Below are 22826 nucleotides of genomic sequence, written 5' to 3'. Positions count from 1 at the left end.
AGGTACACATTCAGCTGGAGGGCTGGGTCACACGAGGACCGCCATGGCAGAGAGTGCAGGCACACACACTCAGCCAAAGGGGGCCACTTGCATGCGGGTGAGTGTCAAACCATCACAGGTATATAAAATTGGTGTTTTGACAAATTGCAGTGTGAACTCTTTGGAGCCTCTGGAAGCTATCATAACACAAACATTAAATCAGCACATGATTTGTTTAAATTACAAACAAGCCCAAAGAGAATGTTCTCCACTATCTATTATGTCATTTATATTTAGGGATAGCATAAGGATATCTCCCAAATCAGGATCAGGATCAGGATCAGGATCCCCTTGGATTAGTTGCTGTACAAACACAATAATAGACTGACCTAACCAGAAGATGTTAAAATACTAAAAGGCAAAAACTAACAAAGAGTGTGGAAATGATATAAACACACAAACATAGTGGTTAGAATGGCAATATGAACACATTTTGTTATTCCCATGTTTACTTCTCCCCCTCTCGAGCACCCTTAAAGACAGACAACAGCTAATAGTCAAGGGGAAAGGCTACAGACAAATAATACTATGTTTGCTAAAATAATTTTTTGCTCTTTCCTCTGGGACAAAAAGATTATTTCCTATCAGACAAGAGCTCTATTTATGACAATTATTCTACTAACTGTAACAATGGTACAACAAATGCCTGCTCTAGCCATGATTAAAGGCATTAGCTAAGAACTAACAAATTCATAGCTGGAAACTAAACTCACTCTCTTCTATGTTAGATTTGTTAAAACAGTCTTATAAGAATGTAAAAACAACAAGTAGTCCTATGGCACCTTAGGCTATGTCTACATAGCAGTGTTATTTTGGAATAACTGACATTATTCCAAAATAACATAGTCCATATCTACATATCAAGCAGTTACTTCAACATAATATAGACATAATGTTAGGCTGGAGAACTTCTTATTCCAACTCCTATAAGCCTCATTTTACAAGGAGTAAGGGAAGTCAGAGGAAAAGTTCTTTTTCTCGGACTTCCTGCTGTGTAGATAGCACCAAAAGCCGAATTAAGTTATTTCGACTTAAGCTATGCAATTGATGTAGCTCAAGCTGTGTAGCTTATTTCAGCTTTAGCCCTGCTATGCAGACATGCTCTTAGAGACTACGGGTACGTCTACACTACATGGCTCCATCGACGGAGCCATGTAGATTTGTTTATTGGGCAAAGGGAACTGAAGCGGCGATTTAAATAATTGCCTCTTCATTTAAATTTACATGGCTGCTGCGCTGAGCCGACAAACAGCTGATCAGCTGTTTGTCCACTCAGCGTGATAGTCTGGACGCTCCCCTGCCGACATCAAAGCCCTTAGTCAGCAGCCCCGGTAAACCTCATCCCACGAGGAATAACGGGGCTGCCGACAAAGGGCTTTGATGTCGGCAGGGTAGCGTCCAGACTAGCGCACTGAGCCGACAAACAGCTAATCAGATGTTTGTCGGCTCAGCGCGGCAACCATTTAAATGTAAATGAAGCAGCAATTATTTAAATCGTCGCTTCATTTCCCTTTGCCTAAAACCCTCATCTACATGGCTTCGTCGATGGAGCCATGTAGTCTAGACACAGCCTAACAAACATATAGGATCATGAGTTTTTGTGGGTAAAACCCACTTCATCAGATAAGTACACAAAAACTCATGATCCTATATATATTTTTAAGTCTCTAAGGTGCACAGGACTACTCATTGTTTTTAAAGATACTGACTAACACGGCTACCTCTCTGAGACTTTTTATAAGAATGTAGTTAGTATTCAGACTGTGTGAAATGCTTGTTAAATTGAAGCACACATTGATTTCCCTTGTGCTATCTATATTCCATGCTATATATAAGGAAATATGTAAGTTTTGCTTAGTAACTTTAGAAATGTTTGCTCTGAACTTGTGGACCCAGGCAGGAGAAACACCTTTCTACTCAGGTCAGCTTCCTGCTACCCCTCCCCCAAAAGAGGAGGAGGAAAGAAGCTCATCAAGATCAAACAGGCCATTAGGAAACATCACACTACCAAAGGATTAGTGAATGGAGCTATCACGTCTTGGAAATGTGCAAAGAATCCATGTCATAGGCTGGAAGATCAAATGAGGAAGATAAAGCAAATCACAAGAAAGTTTTTCACCTTTTTGCTGTTTGGATTCTCATAGAGCCAGGGACACTAAACTAAGGCAGAGATTTCAAGGGGTTTTCTGGCTTCTGCCCTGAACAACATTTTAGATTAACGGGTTACTATATTTCTATCTTTAGAAATCACAGATGGTAACTTATTTTTGCCCATGGTAACTTGTTTGCTTGAGCCTGTAAATAACTTTTATTTCTTTTTCTTGGGGATAGTTGTACCTAGTCTGTTTTGCCAAAAGCTCGGAATGGGCAACAGAAAATTGATCAGTTGATGATTCCTTGTACTGTTCATGCCCTCTGATGCACCTGGCATTGACCACTATCGGAAGACAGAATACTAAGCTAGATGGACCATTGGTCTGACTCAGTATGGCCATTCTTATGTTCTTAGTTAATAAAACATTAGATAATTTATTTTACAAACTCAGTTACAGGTACTGTATTTAGTATAAGATCTAGATTACAAACTGATCTGGGGTAAGTGAATGCTCCCTTGGCACTGTAAACATCCTGGATATTTTGTGATTTTTGGTGTAAGTGACCATTTATCACTAAGTCCAGCTTGCACTACAGACCCTAATTGGACTGCCTGGGACTCCATGGTAAGACTTGTACTGCAATCCACGTGTTCATATTTGTTACTGGCTTGGTGAAATCTAATTACAGAATATACAAACACTTTAGGGTGTTTGCCCTGTTTCTAACAGTCTGCCCTGTGGTGGGCATTCACAGTCATAAATTATCCAGACAGTGTGACTCTAACCTTTACCATTATATTGCTGAAAACCTTTACACATATATTGCCTCAAATTTTATACTTTGTTTAATACTTTAATTTTCTCTATTAGATTAATCCTACAGCACATTAGATATTTTAATAACTACAGAATTTTGCTTTGGACTTTAATTCCACTAAGTAATAACGAGTAAGGTCACCCTTTTGTTGAGCAGTAGCAGATTTCAGAGACATGCTAGTTGGTTTTCATTTTCAGAAGATATCAGTGATCCTGAGACAAGGTATTTTCAATGTAACCTGTAATTATAAAGTAAGTAAACCAGCCCTCAAACAGGGGTGGCGACAAACAGCATACAGACAATCACTTTTTTTCTTGTCTTTTTTTTCACAACCCAAACTTTAATGTTTAATTTTCAGGAAGCAAATCTGGAGCTGGATTACTCTGTCTTAAACTCCTTGCCGTTTGCAACAGCTCCCAATAAATCTACATCATAAAACTAATACCACCACAGTCTTTCTTCAAACAAGGTACTCACACCTTAAAAAAAGACATATAAAGCCACAGGTGAAATATTTACTTCATTGAAGTCAATGGTAAAACTCCCATTGACTCCAACAGGGCCAGGATTTCACCCCCCACAATTCCACCTGGTGACTCTTGCCATAACAATATATTTTCCAATTGGCCGTACAACATTTATCCTCTGTGTCCCATCAGCAATAGATGAGCGAGGTTTATTGATACAGGTTGAACTTCTCTAGTCCAGCACCCTCCAGACTTGACTGGTGCCAAACCAGAGAATTTGCCAAACCACAGGAGGTCAATACTATGTAACAGCATTACCAACACTTCCACTGCTTACTGGACTCTTAGAAGACATTTATAGGTAGTTTAGAGCTAAATAACAGCACATAATTCTGAGAGCTAAGACTGGTGACTGTAAAGAAACTTCATGGGACCACAGAAAACTTGGCCACACCCATGATACGTGGACATGCAGCTAACTAAAATCATGCTGGACCACGGATGTTGCCTGACTAGAGAGGTTCAGCCTGCCATGTCTATTTCTACACTGTTCATAGCACAAACATTCTTCTTGCCCCGTATGTCTTCCTGGGGCAGGTTCTTTTCCCTTCCTTCTCTCATCGATAAATAAAACCAGAAAAATAACATCTTCCTTGACTTGCAATAGTTTCTCCAAAGCAGTTTAGCACCCATTAATAATTTCACCAAATTAACCTTTTAAAACTGTGTGGTATGTACATTCACAGGTGGTTAAACACTAGAAGTCACATCTGAGAAGTAGCTAAGCAACAGTGACCTGCACTCAGGATCACTGTCCAGACAATGACATTTTATTACATGGATAAAATACTGGTAATATTGTGTCTTGGTGAGAGTTGTGGGAGTGGATATCTGAAGTCATCTCTGCTAGACTATTTCTTTGCATATCACCTACATTATTTTCTCTGAACAAAGTCATTTGTAACTTTTCTCATTCACCTCCACACATTTCTCATTATCTCAAACACAAACATTTATTTTTAACCTGACAACAAATAGTATGTAAACACCAAAAGATCTTATGCTTAAATAGCAGCTTCTGTCAGGAAATCTTTATAGCTTCCAGTTTTGTTAGCCATCTGGTTGCTCACCAGGCTGGTCTCTCCTCTCCTAGGTGACAGATAAATACAGTAACTTCTCCGAGCTTCTTGAAAATGTGATATGCCCTGGTTCATCCAGAAACAGTAGCATAGACAGAATGGAACTCGAGTGGGCCCCAACTTTGGGTGTGTTGGCAATGACAGGGAACAGGCAGGCAGGAGGGATCAGGCCTCAACTTGTGGGGGGTGATGGAAATTCTGAACTGTTCCCACCTTCCAGATCCCAAACATGCACTCAGAGAACGGGATAGAGTGTGGGGGCTCCATCCAGGAGGCCGTGGCAGAGGCTTGCCCAGCTTCAGTTACCCAAAAATCCAGGCAGGGAGCAGGGTTGGAACACAGGGCTTGCCCTGCTCCACCTACCCACCTGGCACTCCAGCTGAGGAACAGAACTGGAGTGGGGGGGGGGGGGCTCGCCCTGGTCTGCACGCCCACCTTGTGCTCAAGCCCCTCTGTCCTGATCTGCTCCCTGGCCGGAGCACCAGACGGAGTCCCAACCCTACTCCCCAGCAGGAGTACTGTGTGGGCAGAGCAGAGCAAGCTCCCAATACCACTCACTGCCTGGAACACTGGGCAGAGTGGGGTAAGCTCCCACACCCCAACCCCACTCCCCAGCTGGAGCATGGGGCAGGTGGCAGAGTGGGATAAGCACTAGAGCCAAAGCAGAGCTGGGATTGAGGGGGGGCCTGGATGCTAAGGCCTACTGGTGGATACACTCATGCCCTGAAATACCTTCCATGTGGCTTATCATAACAATACATATTCCATGCTTACTTCTTTTAAATGCTTCTTTATGGTTTTTTTTTTCCTATTTGAAGCTGAACCACATGGTCCATGTTAATACAGTTCTGGCCTCTCTCAACTTCTAATCTCTCCTGCCACTGAATTGTCTCCAGGCTCTGCCTGTGGAACTGTGCAACTTGTACAAATGTTTTTCTTTATATCTCTTTCCTGGCTATCATCTCAGAGTTAGGAAGGTCCAATGAATCCAGTCCATTATTCTCTGGTTACACTTCAAATAGATGTGCAGGACATCTGACAGCTAGTTTCCAGAAAAGGCTTTTGGCAGGTAAAGTACATTGAAGCTATTGCTCTAGCTGCAACGCTCAACATCTTTGCTGTATCCAGAACAGACTTGTATGTAAGAACCTGCAGGGTTCTGAGAACATGGGGGTTCTGATGCCTCCATATCACCACACGAGGCTTAGGTTGGGCTCCTGCAAGCAGATCCAGTGAAGCTGGAATCAGCAGGAGGTACTGCCCAGCAGGACCTGAGTAGCACCTCCACACAGCCCACTGATTGACTGGCACTGGTGTGTAAGCCAGGAATCCATGATAGGGAATTGGCTGAGAAACAATACTGACTGCTTGCCTATTTCCCTTCAGACGCTGTGTATGAGAAATCACAGATTCTGGCTTCTGACCCTGATTGATTGCCTCCTGACACTTGGCTTCTAGTTTGCTGTCTGGCCTGTCTTGCGTGCTCATCCTCTGCTAGGCCTGATGCCCAGCTCCCACTTTGACCACTAGGGTTGACTGCCCCAAACATGGTAGTGACATTGTATCTATTTGGCAATATTGTTTCAATGGTGGAATTCCTATTTTTCAAGCTCTCTACCCACTTCACACATGTTTTTAGTTTTCCTGAGATCCTCTCTCTTCATAGTAAGACTTGTGCAAGCAGAAGGCCAGATGGAGGTGTTGGGTCACTATTACAGTTATTTTTTTTTATCTAAAGCTTAAACTACCACCTCAAGCATCTATTTTACAAAGGCTTCCCCTCCAGCCCCTCTCTGTACCTGCTTCATTCTCAGACTTACTAAGATGGAAGGATGGGCAATACAATGGCAAATGAAACCCTCTATTGATAATTGCCAATTAGTGCACACTGGAAGACATAGGGTATGCCCTGGTGCAGGACAGGGTAGGCAACCAAATACACAATAAGTAGTCTTTAAGCCAGCCCAGGCCCTAGTTCAGGGTGTGGCAGGCACACAAACAGCAGTTCAACAGTTTGCTGGTAGGCCCAGGCCCTGGTGCAGGGCTGGACAATAAACAATCAATTCAGGGGCTCAAGCCTGGCTGCAGGCTGAGCAGCACTTTAGAGAGTCTAGCCCTTGGTCAGGGTGGAGCAAGAAAAAAAAAACAGTTTAGGGCTCAAACCTGGTTGCAGGATGAGCAACAGTTTGTTGCCCTGCCCTGACCCTGTTAACGGCTCTAGGCACTCAGCAGGCAGAGCCAATAGTTTATAAAGCCCAGCCCTTAGTCAGGGCGGGGCAACACACAAACAGTCACACAGTTCAAAGCTCAAGCCTATCTGTAGACTGAATGGAGGTCAGATCTACTGCCCTGTTGACCTCCATCTCCTCAGTTAGCCCTAGGTCAGCTAACCCTGAGCTGCTTCCTGGTGTCCCCTGGGGGCCCACCCAGCTCTACTTCTGTTCTGTGGGGTCTGCTGGGGACGAAGGTAATGTTAGCATATCCATGTGTTCTGGGTCAGGGTCAGTCAAGGGCCCAAGTGGCCCAGCTCAGTCTTCAGGGCCCAGCATGTATTCTGGGGGTCCTGGTCAGTATTGTAGGCCCAACAGAAGCCCTGGTAGCCCAACCCAGTCCTCCTCAAGGGCAACACAGTTGGGTCTTCCTCCTCTGGAGCTTGGGCACAGCATCTGGCAGGCTCTATAGCCAGGCTCCAACTGACCTCTGAGCTCTGGTTCTTATACTCCCGGTCCTACCTTCCTGCTTCCTGTGAGTGGGTCCGGATGAGTCTGGCCCCACCCACCAAGGAGTGTTAGGGAGCCCTTCTCTTTCCAGGTCAGAGGAAGGCCAAACTGCTTCACTACAAGGACATTATTTGAACTATCCATAAACCTTACTGAATTCTAAATGAATTACATCAATTTAGGGAAAGAAAAAAACAACAGGCACAGCACAGTGTAGATCTCTGTTCAATGTGAGGAAATAACTAAATACTACAATGCATATGGCATGGAATGGAAAATATAAAAAATACTATTATGCTATTCTATAAATATAAGGTACAGCCTCATCTGGAATATTGTGTGCAGTTCTAGTCACCCAGTCTCAAAATTAATATTACTGACTTAGAACATTGCCAGAGGCAATGATGAAACTGATTAGCAGGATAGAAAACTTTTCATAAAGTGAGATTGAAAGGATTGGTATTATTTACCCTAGAAAGAAGATTAATAAATGGAGATATCACAAAAGTATAGAAAATAATGAATGGAAGAGAGAAAACCCGTAAGTAAACTCTATTCGACCTGTCTGAATACAACTTCAAGGCTACATTCAGTGAAACTGAAAGGTGCCAAGCTAAGTTCAAAACTGACTAAAAAGAAAACTCATTGTCTCTTAGTTATGACATCAGTCTCCTACTTTGACACCAGTGTCATTCTGCTGTCACATGGTAGCAGATGTCTGGCTGCTTGCAGCCTGGTGTTCAATGGACATACTCTACGTATAACGTTTTTTATTCAATTTTACATGACACACCAGTCCTGTGTCATGAGAGTCAAATACAACACGCAGTACAATCCTTTCTTCCAACAGTCTCAGCCCATCACCTGGATGCTGAAATCCCTGGAAGCAACTGCTTCTTGACTACTTGTCTCTCACCAGAGACCAAGGTGGAAAGCAAATTCTTCTGCTGCTTGCACATCTTCCTCTCCTCTGAACCTTTCTTGTAAAAAATTAACTACATTGAATGCCTGCCCATCATCAAGCATCACAAATTTAGGAAATGGTAAGTTAGAGCACCACCTAGTGTCACTTGCCCTAAAATACTTTTCACATAGTGCACAATTAGACTGTGTAACTCATAGCTACAAAACATAATTGAGATGATGAGTTTAGAAGGATTTTGAAAAGGAATAGGCATTTATATAGATTACAAGAATGTCCACATTTTAGTAAAAAAATAATGATCAATCCTGTAGCTCCTTAGAGACTAACAGACAGACAGACAGACAGACAGATAGTATCATGAGCTTTCATGAGCAAACCCAATTCCTCAAATAAATAATCATTTTGGAAGGACTATAAATTGTTGTGGTTCAGGGCATAAACAAATGTATAATGACCAGAAGTTAGGAGGAACCTTTCTCTGGGGGCAGTTTATGCACAAAAGACTATCATAAGGCTGATTCTGGCCTCTTTTAGAGATCAGATTCCACACTAGATGAAGCATTGGCCTCATCAAATACAGGAAATTTACTATGTCCTCCACTAAAAAAAAAAAAAAAAAAAAAAAAGCACACTTGCCCTTCAGCATGTATGAGGAGTGAACCCAAGACACAGACTCTCCAAAGCCAGATCTACTTTCTACTGATCACTTGACTACCACTACTTAAGACCTGTACTGGAAAAAAAAATTGTGAAGTGTTTAAATGGCTATGTACAGGTCATTAGTCTTTCTTTTTAAAAAAAAAAACAACCCTAAATTTCCTGGTCAATAGCTAATGTTGTAGTGGGGCAGTACTCCAGACCAAGAAGCAGAACACATAGAAGCCTTTAGTGTTGTATTTAACAGTCTTTACTTACCATCTCCATCTTTCTGATATCCTGCCCCCCAACTCATGCAATGCTCACATACTCCCGAACAAGGAGACATTCTTCACTCTCAGAATCAGAAATTAATTGCTATTATAGCAGTGAACTGCTGTCTCTCCTGGGCTACCAGGTCACTTCCAAAGTGACTAAGCAACATGGCTTTTCACAAGTTTTCTGAAAAAAAGCATTCTGCTTTGTGCTGTCAAAATGGAGATAGCATTTTGGGGTGGGGGGAGGGGTTGTCTTTTTTTCAAATTTGACAATGAATTCCTTCACTCAAGAAGCTGAGTATATTGGATTAGCTTCTAAAAAAAATATAATGGGCAGTAGCCCTGTTGCTGGAATGTGTAACTCTTTGTACTCAGTCTAAATTTACATGACTGTGGACTGAGAGCTGAATCTGGTCCACTGTATCCACATTTTTAAGCTTTTCTAAAGCTAAAGCTACACTACAAGCTTGGGGTGTAATTCCTCTGCTCAAGTACACATGCTCACAGTAGCTCAGTGAGAGCTCCCAAAAGTATAAATAGTAGGATAGCCATGGGCGGCAGCAGCAAGTACATGATGACTGGTTTCAGGGGGATGTGTATGTGGCATGGCTAAGCCATGCTGCTGGTGCCCACAATATTGCTGCTATTTGCATCCATCTCGCTCTCATCAAGCTATTGCAAGTATGTGCACTATCTGGGGAATCACTTTGTCACAAACACATTTCATCCCAAGGCAGTACAACTCAATGGCTAAATACAGTCCTAGGGTTCAGAGCAATACAGCCTATTGGCTAGAATCAGTAATCACAGCCCTCAGTTCAGGACAGAACATCATAGAACACTAGAACTGGAAGGGACCTTGAGAGGTCATCAAGTCCAATCCCCTGCCCTCATGGCAGGACCAAGCACCATCTAGATTACCCCTGTCTATCTAACCTGCTCTTAAATATCTCCAGTGGTAGAGATTCTACAACCTCCCTAGGAAATCCTAATGGCTAGAGTCAGTAACAACAGCCCTTAGTTTAGAGCAACACAGCCTAATGGCTAGAGTCACGGGTTTGGGGCAGCAGCCCCAGTAGGGTGGCCTGGGCCTAACCTACTCCACTGGGCCCTCACCCAGGGCCCTGTTAGGCTACATCTAGATTGCAAGCTTCTTTCAAAAGAAGTTTTTTTCTGAAGAGATCTTCCAAAAAAATTTCTTTCGAAAGAGAGCGTCCACACACAAAAGCGCATTGAAAAAGCAAACTGTTGTTTTTGTTTTTTGTTTTTTTGAAAGAGAGCATCCAGACTGATTGGACGCTCTCTCACATAAAAGACCACTCGGAACCACTTCAACCATGGCTTTAGGTCCCCAGTTGCTTCCGAGTGCTGGTGCTGGAGCCTTGCAGAGGCACATGCTTAAAGGGGCCCCCTGGACAGCTGTTTCTCTGCTTCTGCTGCATGCTTACCATCCTCTTCAAGGGACAGCAAAGCTCTCACAGTGTGGGCTGTGGTTGACCTGCTTTTTTTGGATGCTACAGCTTTTCTCTTGGTGCCATGTGGAGGACACAACATTGTGGAGAAGAAGGGGATGCTCCACGTGGTCTCTGGGTCCTCCAGGAAAGAACATTCCTAGATGAAGCTCAGGTGCCATGAAGAGTGATTTTTAGTGGATACTTCCCTGATTTGCACATAGCCCTTACACATCTTCCTCTGCTCAGTTCACTCCTGCTCTTTGGACAAATCAGTTGTGGACTCTAGAAGCTACTGTAATGCAAATATTTAATTAAAAAAAGATGGGTGCAAAATAATGCTGATTTTGCAGCATTATATTTTGGATAGTTACAAGAAAAAAACAAAGAATGCTATAATTTGGCACCTATATACGGAAATTGGTGCCTTACAAATACATATTATCATAACTAGCGTTTCTTAAAGTGTGTTCCACGGCACACCCGTGTGCCGCAAGGCAGTCGGCGGTGTGCTGCGGAAATAACAGAAAAAATTCTGCTCCCCTGTTCTCTGCAGAGCTCATAGACAGCTCCCGCTGTGGCTGCCTCCCTTCTCCCCCAGCCCTTAGGACGGCCCCTGTCCCACGGGACCTCCGCAGCTGCACAGCCTCCTCCTCCTCCATGTGTGCAGGAGACAGCTTTTACAGTGGCTGCTGCTGCTGGGAGCAGGAGGGGTGGCTGGAGCCAAGGAGTCGCTTCCAGACCTTGGCGTTTTAAAACTGCCACCTGCGGGGAACTCGGCTCTGGCTCTGCCGCCCCCCAGGCTCTGCTGCCCCACCTCCTCGGGGCACGGCTGGGCTCTGCTGCCCTCCACATGCTGCTGGTCTCTCTCCCCTGCGCCCCTCCTGTCATATTACTGAATTAGAGTAAGGCAGCTGGATCACTGCTGCACCCATGGTGGGGGGGAGGCTGTTGGTCCCAAAAGTAGTATAAAGGAGGCCATGCAAGATGTCGAATAGAAGCTTACTGTCTGCTAATTTTATATATTCCATTCAAGTAAATGTATAATGTCTGCGTGTGAAGTTATAAGTATGTACTTTGTGCAAGTATTAAATATTTTTCTGTGTGTGGTTGAGCAATGGGCAGAGCTCAGCCTATAGACATGTTAATTAGCGAGGCTCTGTGAAACAATAGCACTCAATGGGCCAAGGACACACCTCGGGAATGAGGAATGACACCTAAGGGCTACCAACAGGGAACACAGGGATAGGCCTCTGGCCAGGTGACCTGCTGCAGCCAAGAAGAGACCAGGAAGGAGATATAAATTTGCCATGTGGCCATCTCCATCTGGAACTCAGCTCAGCCCTTGATCCCAGAGTCAAGAGTGCAGGGATCGAAGAGCCGGAAAGAACTGTGGACCCATCCTGACCTAGGATGCGCAACAAGGACTTTTAAACCAGCAGCTATAACATCTCTGCTAGGACCTGCATCGAGAACTGGGAGATTCAATGCATGTAATGTATGATATTTTAGCAACCTTACTCTCATGCTTTTCTTTACTGTAGTAATAAACCTTTAGATGGTAGATTCTAAAGGACTGGCTCAGCGTGATTTGTGGGTAAGATCCAGAGGGTAAATTGATCGGGGATCTGTGGCTGGTTTCTTGGAACCGGACAGAACTTGTTCAGGGAAGGTGAGATTGGGTTTTAGACCCCTCACCTGTATATGAGGCCCGGGGACATCTGGGGCATGGATATTGCTGGGGTATCGGAGGGGTTTTGCTCGTGAGGCTTCAAGCAGGCAGCTGAAGCGCTCTGTGGGACTGGTTCGTGGCCTGTTTGGGAAGGTCTCCAGTCTGGGGGCTGTAAGGAGCCTCGAACTTGAGCAATTCGCCCTGAGCGGATGCCTTAAGCTGTACCCAGACCTGGCCCAGTCAGTCACAGTGACGTAGTCGGCAGGATCCACAGATCTTGGTCAACTGAGCTTTGGATCAAGACCCCCTCACTGTCTAAATTTGATTTTTGGTACTGAGAATTTGGTTGGATAAAGAGCAACTGAAATGAGTCAGCACCAGTATGAGAGCCTAAGCAAAGAGCCTCTAAAGGATTTGTGCTCACAGAGGGGCACTGGCTTCCTAAAGAGAACTACTAAGCAACAGTTGACAGTTTTGCTGATGCAGGATGACCTGTGGGCCAAGAAGTGGCCCCCACCAGATGCCATGGATGCGGTTACAGAGGAAATCAAGAGGCAACAGGCAATGAGGAAAATGGAGCTAGAACACGAGAGGGCCCTGGCAGAGAAACGTGCAAAGGAGAGAGGAATCAGCAGAAGCGGAGAGAGCGGCCCACGTACAGCAAATGGAGGAGAGTTCCCAGTGGCACCAACACCAGATACTGGAGGCACAACAAAGGGTACAGCAACCTGCGAGCCCAGCCCCACTTGCCAACAAGAGTTGGGAAAGGATCTGTCCCATCTACAGTGATAATGATGATATTGAGGAGTTTTTAGCCACCTTCGAGCGCATCTGCAATGTGGACCAGATCCCAGACGAGCAGCACATGCCTGTCCTGATGACCAAACTGACTGGCAAGGCCAGGGAGGTATTCAATGCTATGGGGGAGGAAGAAGCGTTAGACTACTGGCGGTTTAAGGACTATGCACTGAAGCAGTTCAGGGTTACCCCTGAATCCCACCGGGTTAAGTTCAGGAGTTTTAGGATGTCCAATGATTGTTCTTATATGGAATGTGCCCATAAGCTGATGGGCTTTGTTAAAAGGTGGGTGACGGGGCACAGTTGGGCTCTGCTGCCCCCCATGCGCTGCTAGTCTCTCTCCCCGGCGCCCCTCCCCAGCCTGCTGGGGAAGTGGCAGAGTTTAATCTGTTGGGGACGGTCAGGGTTTCTACTCCTCCTCCCTCCCCCTGCCCTGCCAGTGGGAAGCCTGGCCTGGTGCTGCAGCTGCGCTGAGTTACTTGATACATAGGCTGGGGGGAGGGAGGGGAACTGAGCTTTCCACCCACCTCTCCACAAAGAACAAGAGCATGCTCCCTGGAGGCTTTCTCTGCTGCAGGAGGTGCAAAGCCAGGTAAGCCTCCCACTCATGCCAGACCCCACACCCAAACCCCCTTACTCCCTTCCCCCTGCCGAGACCCAGCAAGCTGGGAATGCACTGACATCCTGCCCCAAGTCCCCTTCTGCACCCTTCCTCCTGGCCAGACACCCTGCCCCATTACCCACTCCTGGTCAGACACCCTACCCCTTACTTTTTTGTGGTCTACATTTTCAGTTCCATGTACCAGAGTGTTATTAGGGCAGTCTTCCTGGTGGGGTCATGGCACATTGCAACCCCCAGGTCTTCCAGGTCCGGTGTTTTTTGGGTTTTTTTTGGTGTTCCCCATAAAAAAAAATTATTGTTTGGTATTCAGTCTTAAAAAGTTTAAGAAACACTGATCATAACATTCTGTATCATATACAGCTTCTCTTTTAATTGCTCCATAGTATGCTATGCTCTCCTGGAAAAATCCTATGACATTTTCAGAGTAGGCCTTTAAGTCCCAGGAAGGCCACAGTTCTCTCTAGTTTATGGAGAATTTGAAATGTAAAGAAGATTTTCCAGCTTTCATTTGAATAAAGAATAAATGTCTCTAACCATTTGCCTTGTAAAGACAGTCCAAGAAAGGAGGAACAGGTGTGAACTGATCGCTACTATTAAAAAAAAAGAACAGATCTTCAGAACTGCTGCAGCAGGAGTTTGCAGCAAGGAGGGGGCGGGCTAAAGATTTCTCTTCTGTCCTTCAGGTTACATTTGGGATGTGCACTTATTTTGCTAAAAGTCCTCAGGGTGGCTCTATGCATAGTGACTGGAAGGACAGTATCAATTCAGTTTTCAGTTGTGATGACTAAAAAAAGCTTTGTATGCCTACTCAAGACCAATGGCAATATATATTGCCATTTATAAAGATGACAGACTACTTCACACTGATAACAGCTCATGAATGCACAATCCTGCTATCTATCTGTACTCTGAACTTCGGTCAACTTCATTTGTATTTCAGAACAGCAGATTTGAACCCTAACTAATTTATTATGAACGTTTATTATGCTCAAAATACATTTTTTTAAAAAGCAAACTACTGTTTTCATTTTTTTCTAAAACCAGAACTATCTAAATAATCTTTTCAACTAAAAAATTCACACTACTATTTAACAAAACTGGCAAAAAATACTCATACCCCTAAAAAGAAATTAAAAACACAACATAGCCTGCAGTTAAAACCTAACCTAGTTTTCATTCCTTAGTACTGACCTTAAGTCATTCATGAACAAGCTTTGAAAAATGGAGTAAATTAAAAAATAAAAGTTTTTACCACAAATGCAAAAGCATTCATAAGCACTAAATAAAAACAAACTGTTTATTATTGGAATATTTTAAGGTGTACACCATCCAGACATAATTATCGCTTTTGGATCTATATGCACACATCTTTTGAAATGAATTAATTAGGTCTAGAAGTTTACATACCCATTTCAAAAGCAGAGCTTAGGTTAAAGATGGTTTATAAACTTGATTTCTTCCCCACTCTACTTCCCCAGAAAAACTAACAAAACCATCACAAGTTTCACACATTACATTTCATCCTAGTATAGAATTTCCTGGAAAATCTAAAGAAATTCACAACATTTTCAGAGAAAAGGGGACTTAAATATTCCTTTTTCAGAAATCAGCCTAATGCTTTTTTTGGGTCACCTGAAACCAATTCATAATAAAAACGTCAAACTTTTCCAAAAGTACTCATAAAAAGCAACTTTCGTAGATTTGGGGAGGGGGCATGCAGAAATCATGGAAATACATTAGAGTGTCAGAGGAACACTTAACAGACACATAAATCCGTTACTGAGAGAATAAATAAATACTGGTATAAACCCACTTAATATTTGAAATATATAAACCGATATCTTTTAGGTACATACACATATATTTAAGTGTATACACATTTTACACACATTTAATATTAAATATTTCTATTTCTGAAACATCCAGAGGCCCCATCCACCAAAGCTGACCATTTTCTATTCTGTAGAAACAGATATTTCTACCAGTCACGTAATTTACGATACCTCAAAATATGCCATTTAATACATTATCAATCATCACATAATCAGGAAACAATTTAATTACAAAAACCCTTAATAATTAAATAACTTACAAAAACATACCAGTAGCACAGATACAAAAACTGAAACAGTTAATACTTCCTAGTTAAATTAGGTCATATATATTTTTATATAAAGACTCATTTAACACAAAGGAGGTAGAAATTTCTCACGCAAGACAGAAGAGAGATGAGTTTTCATGCAGTATAGCAATGCCAGTTTTGTATTCCTTACATGCCACAGTGCTGGAACAGTATTGTTCTTTAATATAATCCAATGACTTCCAAGTGGTTGCTTTGAAAATTCAAGCGGCTGAATGGACTTGGAGATGACTCTTGTCATTGCCACAACTCTGGTTAAATAATTTTTCATTTTGTCCTCAAGCCACAATTATACCAATGAATAATAATGTAAAATATATGAAGACAAGTATGTAAAAATATTTACACATAAAAGTTTGTAAAAAATATGGACAGTTAAACTGGTGTCAAAATGAATTGGTTTACATAAAAGGTGTTGCCTGCTTCACATAAAAGCTAAGGGCTCTTTTCAGATGCAGTGTATATATTTTATCTTGTCAAGAGGCTTGCAAGAGATTCCCTAATACATTTGATTTCCATTTTGTTAATTTTCAAGATTTCCTGTATCTGTCACAAAGATTTTCAGTAGTTATTTGGAGAATCTGTAATTCTGTAACTCTTTGGATAAAGAAATTTTGACCATGTGTCCCACATAAGATATTCTGCCATATATCATTTAAACAAAATAAGGCTTAACCCAGTACATTTTCATCAATCTCTATTCAAGATAAAATTCTAAGAAATAATTTTGAGTATTCAATACTATCTTAACTTTATGCAGTCAGTTGCTTTCCCACTCCGATTTCTTGCCAGTACTGAAAACCAACCTTTGAAATATCTATTTCAGCATTTGAATGATGACTGTCAAAAGCATAACATGTACAGTACCAAGAGTCTACAATGCAATTGGCCTTTCATTTATGGTTATTTTTGAACTGCCAAAGATATATCTGAATCTGTTTACCTTATTGCTAATTCAGGAAAAACTATTCTGCCATCAAGGACTGAAAAAAAAAAAGTCAGCCAGGTAAAAGCAGAAGCATTTAAATAGCAGTTATATGAGAACTACGCATAAATCTATCTGTTTACTTTAAGTTTAGTGATGCGTTACTTATGACATTTAGACATTTAGTCCGTTTTCCTTGTCTGATAGCTTGATGCTGTCACTCTTGCAGGTATTGCGGAATTATGTTGCTACCTCATTTCTTAGGGCTTCTATATAAGGACACTTACTAGAACAGAGTTTTTTGAATGGCTACCCATCTAGACACTCTATTCCAGAATAAAATCACATTTAATTTTGTAATAATTAGTGAACTTCTAAAGCACAGTAATTATTCTTGAATAATTTTTATTTTGGAATAAAGTGTGCTTACAGGCAAATATTCTGGAATAACTATTGTGTAATAATGTATTCAATCTGTTCAAAGATTCATGAATTATTGTGCCTGGTTAATTATTTCACATCACATGTATACAGGGTGAATTTAGGTTTCAGATTAATGCTAATGAGGGGGGGGGGGGAAACAATGACAATGAGATTAACCACTTCAGAAACAGCTGTAAACCACTCTAGTTAAATACATGTGACCTGGACAAAAGGCTATTTTGTTTTTATAAAGTTCAAGAAGGGAAGAGAAGACAAAACAGCCTCTCTCACTGTTCCAGAAGCCAACAGAAATACCAAAAAGGCCACCTTTGCATAGGAAATATAAAATTCCCCATTCCAAAGGATATAAGAAAATAATTAACCAGTCTGTTCAGTACAAGATTATAATTGCAGTGGGAGATTAAAAGTGTTATTGGTAATACAATAAATAAATATACTACTAATAATAATATTAATAGTATTGTGGCTTTAGAAAGAGCTTAAGATTGTTGATGCTATTTGTGCTTTAGTATTATCCTCAGGGAACTCTAACAAGAATGAAATTTTGAAGACCTAATTCAACATTTCTAATCAACATCTAGAGATGTCACTGGTTAACCAGCGGCCCTGCTGAGCTGGAGCAGCCCCCCATCCGAGACAGGTTGAAGGGTGCTCTAGGCTGGCTGGAGCAGCCACTGCCCACCCAGTGCAGCAGGTCCGTCTGGGCTGCAGCAGTTCCCTTCTTATGGGATCCCATTTAAACAGTTAACCACTTAACCGATAAAACAGAATTTTACATCCCTAATTTCTCAACTAGTGAAGAATGAAAGATGTGGGGGTGAAGGAACAACTACACATATACTTTGGATGGAATATGATTCAGGACATAAGTCAATCTCTTACCATAGGATTAGGAAGAAATTTCCTTGTGGAAAGGTTGTCCTATAACCACTCTGAGATTTCTTGCACCTTCTTGTGAATCATCTGGTAATGGACACTACCAGAGAGAGGACAGTGGACTTGATGGACCACTGGTCTGATCCAGAATGGCTATTACTAAGTTCCTAATACAACACCTGAAGACTTTCTTTGCTGATCAATAATTGGAAAAAGGCTGAGCAATTAAGTCTTCAAATTTTGCATGCAAAGTCTTTAGCGAGCTCTGTGGCCTTTTGCTATGTTTGTGTAAAAATTAAAAATTAAAGAAATAAGCTATCAAAATAATTTATCAGCATATTTATCAGGTGACTAGACACTCATCATGCCTAAGTGTCTTTCCTGTAAACAGATCAACATTCACCAATCATTCCTCATGCATAGAGTCTCACGATTTCAAGGTCTGTTCACGAGATCAGGCCCTTAGATTTTAGAAGTGCCTTGCAAGGACCTCCTCTTTGGTAACCTCACAATACACAGCCTGACCTGTCTCTGGCTGGACTGTCCAATCCAGGAATTACTGCTGGGTAAAATCTGGGTAGGGGATGTTACACAAATCTCATTTAAACACACAGAACAGAGTCATCCAGAAGACTAAAAAATAACTTTTTTTTCCTGTTCCTGATATCCTCATCTTCTGTTGTTTTTGTATGTATTGTAATCCAGCTAACACAGACTTGGAGAAAAAGAAATGTGAACTCACTCCTTTCTCATCCTTTTCAGCTCATCGATGAGCAATATATGATTGCAAAGCATGCTATGTCTCAATGAAACATTAAATTCAAAACCTATTTGGAACGATACTGTAAAGATTAATATGAATGGGCAACTGTGATTTTTTCATTTTGTTTTTTTAAGAAAGCAAAAGGACATTTAATTGTCAGAGCTATATTCCACATATCTAATATCTTGAATGACTAGGCATGCTAGCAGTTCTCAAATTAATGGTCTCTGGGACTGTGGACAGTATTCACTTCTCACAGGACAGATGGAGTTTTGAGGATCCAGGACAATGCAAACGTAACCTGTAGAAGGCTCCCAACTGCCTTCCATTAGCATTAGGGTTGCCAGATGGTTTAACCAAAAATACCAAACCTCCCTTCCCCCCCCAAAAAAGTGGGGAAAAATTCTGTTGAGAAAAAGAAAAGCGGAGACCAAAGTTGTTGAGCAAAAACAACAAAAAAAGGACCCCAACAGCAAATCAAATAAATATATATGTATATGTATATGTATATGTATATGTATATGTATATGTATATGTATATGTATATGTATATGTATATGTATATGTATATGTACAGGCAGTCCCCAGGTTACATGGATCCGACTTACATCGGATCCCTACTTACAAACGGGGTGAGGCAATTCCGCACTAGCTGCTTCCCCCCAGCAGACTAAGGAGACACAAAGCTAGCGCCCCCCACAGCAGACCAGGGAGACGCGGAGCAGCTTTTCTCAGCAGACACCTCAGCTTGAGAATAGAGGACTGAGGGAAGTGAGGTGTGGGAGAATAAAACTGAGCTCTGGAGAAATGTTTGGCTAGAGTTTCCCCTACAATATGTACCAGTTCCAACTTACATACAAATTCAACTTAAGAACAAACCTACAGTCCCTATCTTGTATGTAACCCGGGGACTGCCTGTATATGTATATTTTTTTAAACAGCATGGCTCCTTTAAGAAAGGCCTTTGAGGCTTTTTGCCAGCTTTTTGTTTCCCTGCTCCAAGCCAAAAGACAGCTCCCCTGTGGAACCAGGTAAGCGGAAGGAGAGGGGTTTGCGAGGGGGGGGGGGGAGGAGCTAGGCGCTGGGCCCAGTTGCTGAGTGTGTGTAGGGTTGCCAGGTGTCCGGTATTTTCACCTCCTGTCAGGGAAAAAAAAATCAGAAAATACCAGACATTTTAGGTGCCCGGTATTTTCTGAATTTTTTTTACCAGACAGGAGGAAAAAATACTAAACTGCTCGGGTCAATACCGGGCACCTGGCAACCTTAACTACCATGAGCGAATGACAAGACATGCACTGAAACTTGAAGCAAAAGGCTACATCAGCATGAGTTTCATGAGACTATTACACGATTATATCTTTGCCAGATACCATGACACACAAATTATAGCAAATTGAAAAATAAGATTGTATACCAACTGCTTAAAATCTTGTATAAAGGTAGTAATGCATTTTCAAAAAAATAAATATCAGAAGGAGACTGAAACTTAATAGGCACTAAGCAATGAAGAAAATATTTAAAATCTCAGTAGAAAACAGAAGAGTTAAAAAGTAAAGAGGCAGAGAGTGTGAAGCTGACAGGCCAGATACCAGGTCTTGCCCAGTCTACTGGCATTAGCTAAGAACTAAAGAACTCTAGAGACCAACCTGTGCATCTGTATGTTAGTTTTGCTCTAAATACATACAAGTCTTATAACAATGTGTTTAGACTGCCTGAAATACTTTTAAGTTGCTGCATATGCACTAATCTCACTTGCAATGTCTATATTACATGCTATAAGAAAATATGTAAGTTTTCCTTTATAAACTTTGAAAATGTTTGTTCTGAACTTGGGAGACTCCACCCATCCAGAAGGACTATTAAAATCAGATGGACCACTGAGGAATACCTGTGCTGAGAGACAGGGGCAGATGACCGTTTTGTGGGGCCCAGGACAGCATAATCTTGTGGGGCCCCCCTTTGCCACGGCACATGCGCGGTGACGCAACGCGCATGCGCGGTGGCACCACAGCGCATGCGCGGGGCTTTTTGAAGCGCGGGGCCCGGGGCGGCCGCCCCACTCGCCCTGCCGTATATCCGCCCCTGCTGAGAGACTTGCTGTCATCACACAGTCCAAAATGCTGTGTAGACATACCCTTTGTGGATATAGTGGGAAAGAATTGGGGGGAGTGGATGGAAAGGACACTATGGGAGAAGGAAAGTTTAAGGTTAAAAAGCACAAGTTATCAGTTGCAGTTCAAACAGTAGGCTATTTTTTACCTGTTACTTTCGCAGCTTGATGGCCTTCCTTTGAAAAGGCTCTAGAATTAACTCTGCTTGTTGATAACACAGGAATGGAGAGCTTTTCAGGGATTTCAAAATATTCTGGCATGCTCACTTGTACACTGTAGTCCACGGATTTTAACTTTGGGGGGTATTTAGTAGGCCAACACAGCACTTCTCTCTGCAAATAAAGAAACACTATGTAACTTTGTATAATAAGTGCACCCATAATAAAGACTTTAAAAGTGAATAAATTCTGTTTTAGAGACTTGGATTTAAACAAGATAAGGGTTATAATTAAACAGGTAGAACAGCTGATTATTAACTTTTGCAAATATTACTACAGATGGTTTGGTTTCCCCTTACAATTAATTTTAAATTGCAAAATTATTACTCAAATTAATAGAATAAATCTGGCAATTCTTTCTCTTATAGAGGCGAACAAAATTGGTTATATATAAGCCTCCTTACGTGGGCCTGAAAAAGTACTCATGCTTCTCAATGACAAATTATAAATCTTTAAAACTTTTCAAGTCAAGTAAAATAGGAACAAGAAAATATACTAAAACAATTATTAGTAGTCCTGTGGCACCTTAGAGACTAACAAAAAAATATATAACTATGAGCTTTCATGGGTAATACTTGATGAAATATATTTTACCCATGAAAGCTCTTGATTCTATAAATTTTTATTAGTCTCTAAGGGTATGTCTACATATCAGCATTATTTCGGAATAACTGACATTATTTCAAAATAACAAAGAGCGCGTCTACACACCAGTTCATTATTTTGAAATAATGGCGAGCTGGAGGACTTCTTACTCCAACTCCGGTAACCCTAATTTCACAAGGAGTAAGAGAAGTTGAAGGAAGAGTGTTCTTTCTTTGACTTCCTGCTGTGTAGACAGCACCAAAAGCCGAATTAAGCCATTTCGACTTCAGCTACGCAATCGACGTAGCTGAAGTTGCGTAGCTTAATTCAATTTTTGCCCTACAGTGTAAATGTGCCTGAGGTACCACAGGACTACTTGTGTAAATGTGTCCTAAGGTACCACAGGACTACCTGTTATTTTTAAAGTTACAAACTAACACGGCTACCCCTCTGAGACTTAAAAGCAATTATGTATTTCTTTATTTGCTACCCCAAACTGGAAAGTTCTGGAATTTTTTCACCAAATCTTCCAAATTCCTGAACAATGGTAGGGACGAGGAAAGTCCAATAAGTGGGTCGAGCCTCATGGTCGCCACACAGCATGGCATAGGGACTGGGCAAATGGCCCTGCACTGGGCTTCATGTCCCTGGGGCTGCCCCTGCCTGGAATACAGCTCCCAGGAGCGAATGAATTAACATCTCCCTCCCCCAATATAGGCTCTGCCTCCTGCTCCGGGAGTGGGCAAGGCTGAGGTTACTCCGTAGATCACAGTGGCATGGCTGGTCACACGCTGCTGCCACCTCCAAAAGGTGCTGGGGCCTGGGCTAAGCCATAGCTGCTCCCCATGTGCAGGGAGACCCTTCCCCAGCACCCCACTATGCCCAGCCAGGGGCTGGACTCAGCCCTGGACAGTCCCAGACTCTACCTGCCCCAGCCCCAGAGCTGCAACTTGCACATGAAGGGCAAGCCCCAGACAAAGGGCCGGTCCGAGCAGGGAAGTGACTCTGTCCCCCCAGCTCCTCCTCGCCTCAGCACTGCTCCCAGAGGGCTGCAGTTCCAGTGCTGCTACCATGCCAGTGTGTGTGCTGGAGGCACAGCAGTGT

General features: G+C 42.3%; 1 protein-coding gene across 3 annotated transcripts in view; it reads right to left on the bottom strand.

Annotated features, from left to right (window-relative positions):
• Positions 1 to 22826, bottom strand: part of CFAP47 (cilia and flagella associated protein 47) — a 665273-nt gene that overhangs the window by 296632 nt on the left and 345815 nt on the right. For all 3 annotated transcript variants that reach the window (XM_075913261.1, XM_075913262.1, XM_075913264.1), the window contains exon 45: positions 21068 to 21251. In XM_075913261.1, coding sequence (XP_075769376.1) covers positions 21068 to 21251 — 184 coding nt within the window. The remainder of the gene's footprint in view (positions 1 to 21067; positions 21252 to 22826) is intronic.

Source organism: Pelodiscus sinensis, chromosome 1 (assembly GCF_049634645.1).
Source record: "Pelodiscus sinensis isolate JC-2024 chromosome 1, ASM4963464v1, whole genome shotgun sequence".
Classification (NCBI taxonomy): domain Eukaryota; kingdom Metazoa; phylum Chordata; order Testudines; family Trionychidae; genus Pelodiscus; species Pelodiscus sinensis.
Note: the sequence above shows the minus strand (reverse complement) of the source record. Positions and strands in the feature narration are given on the sequence as shown.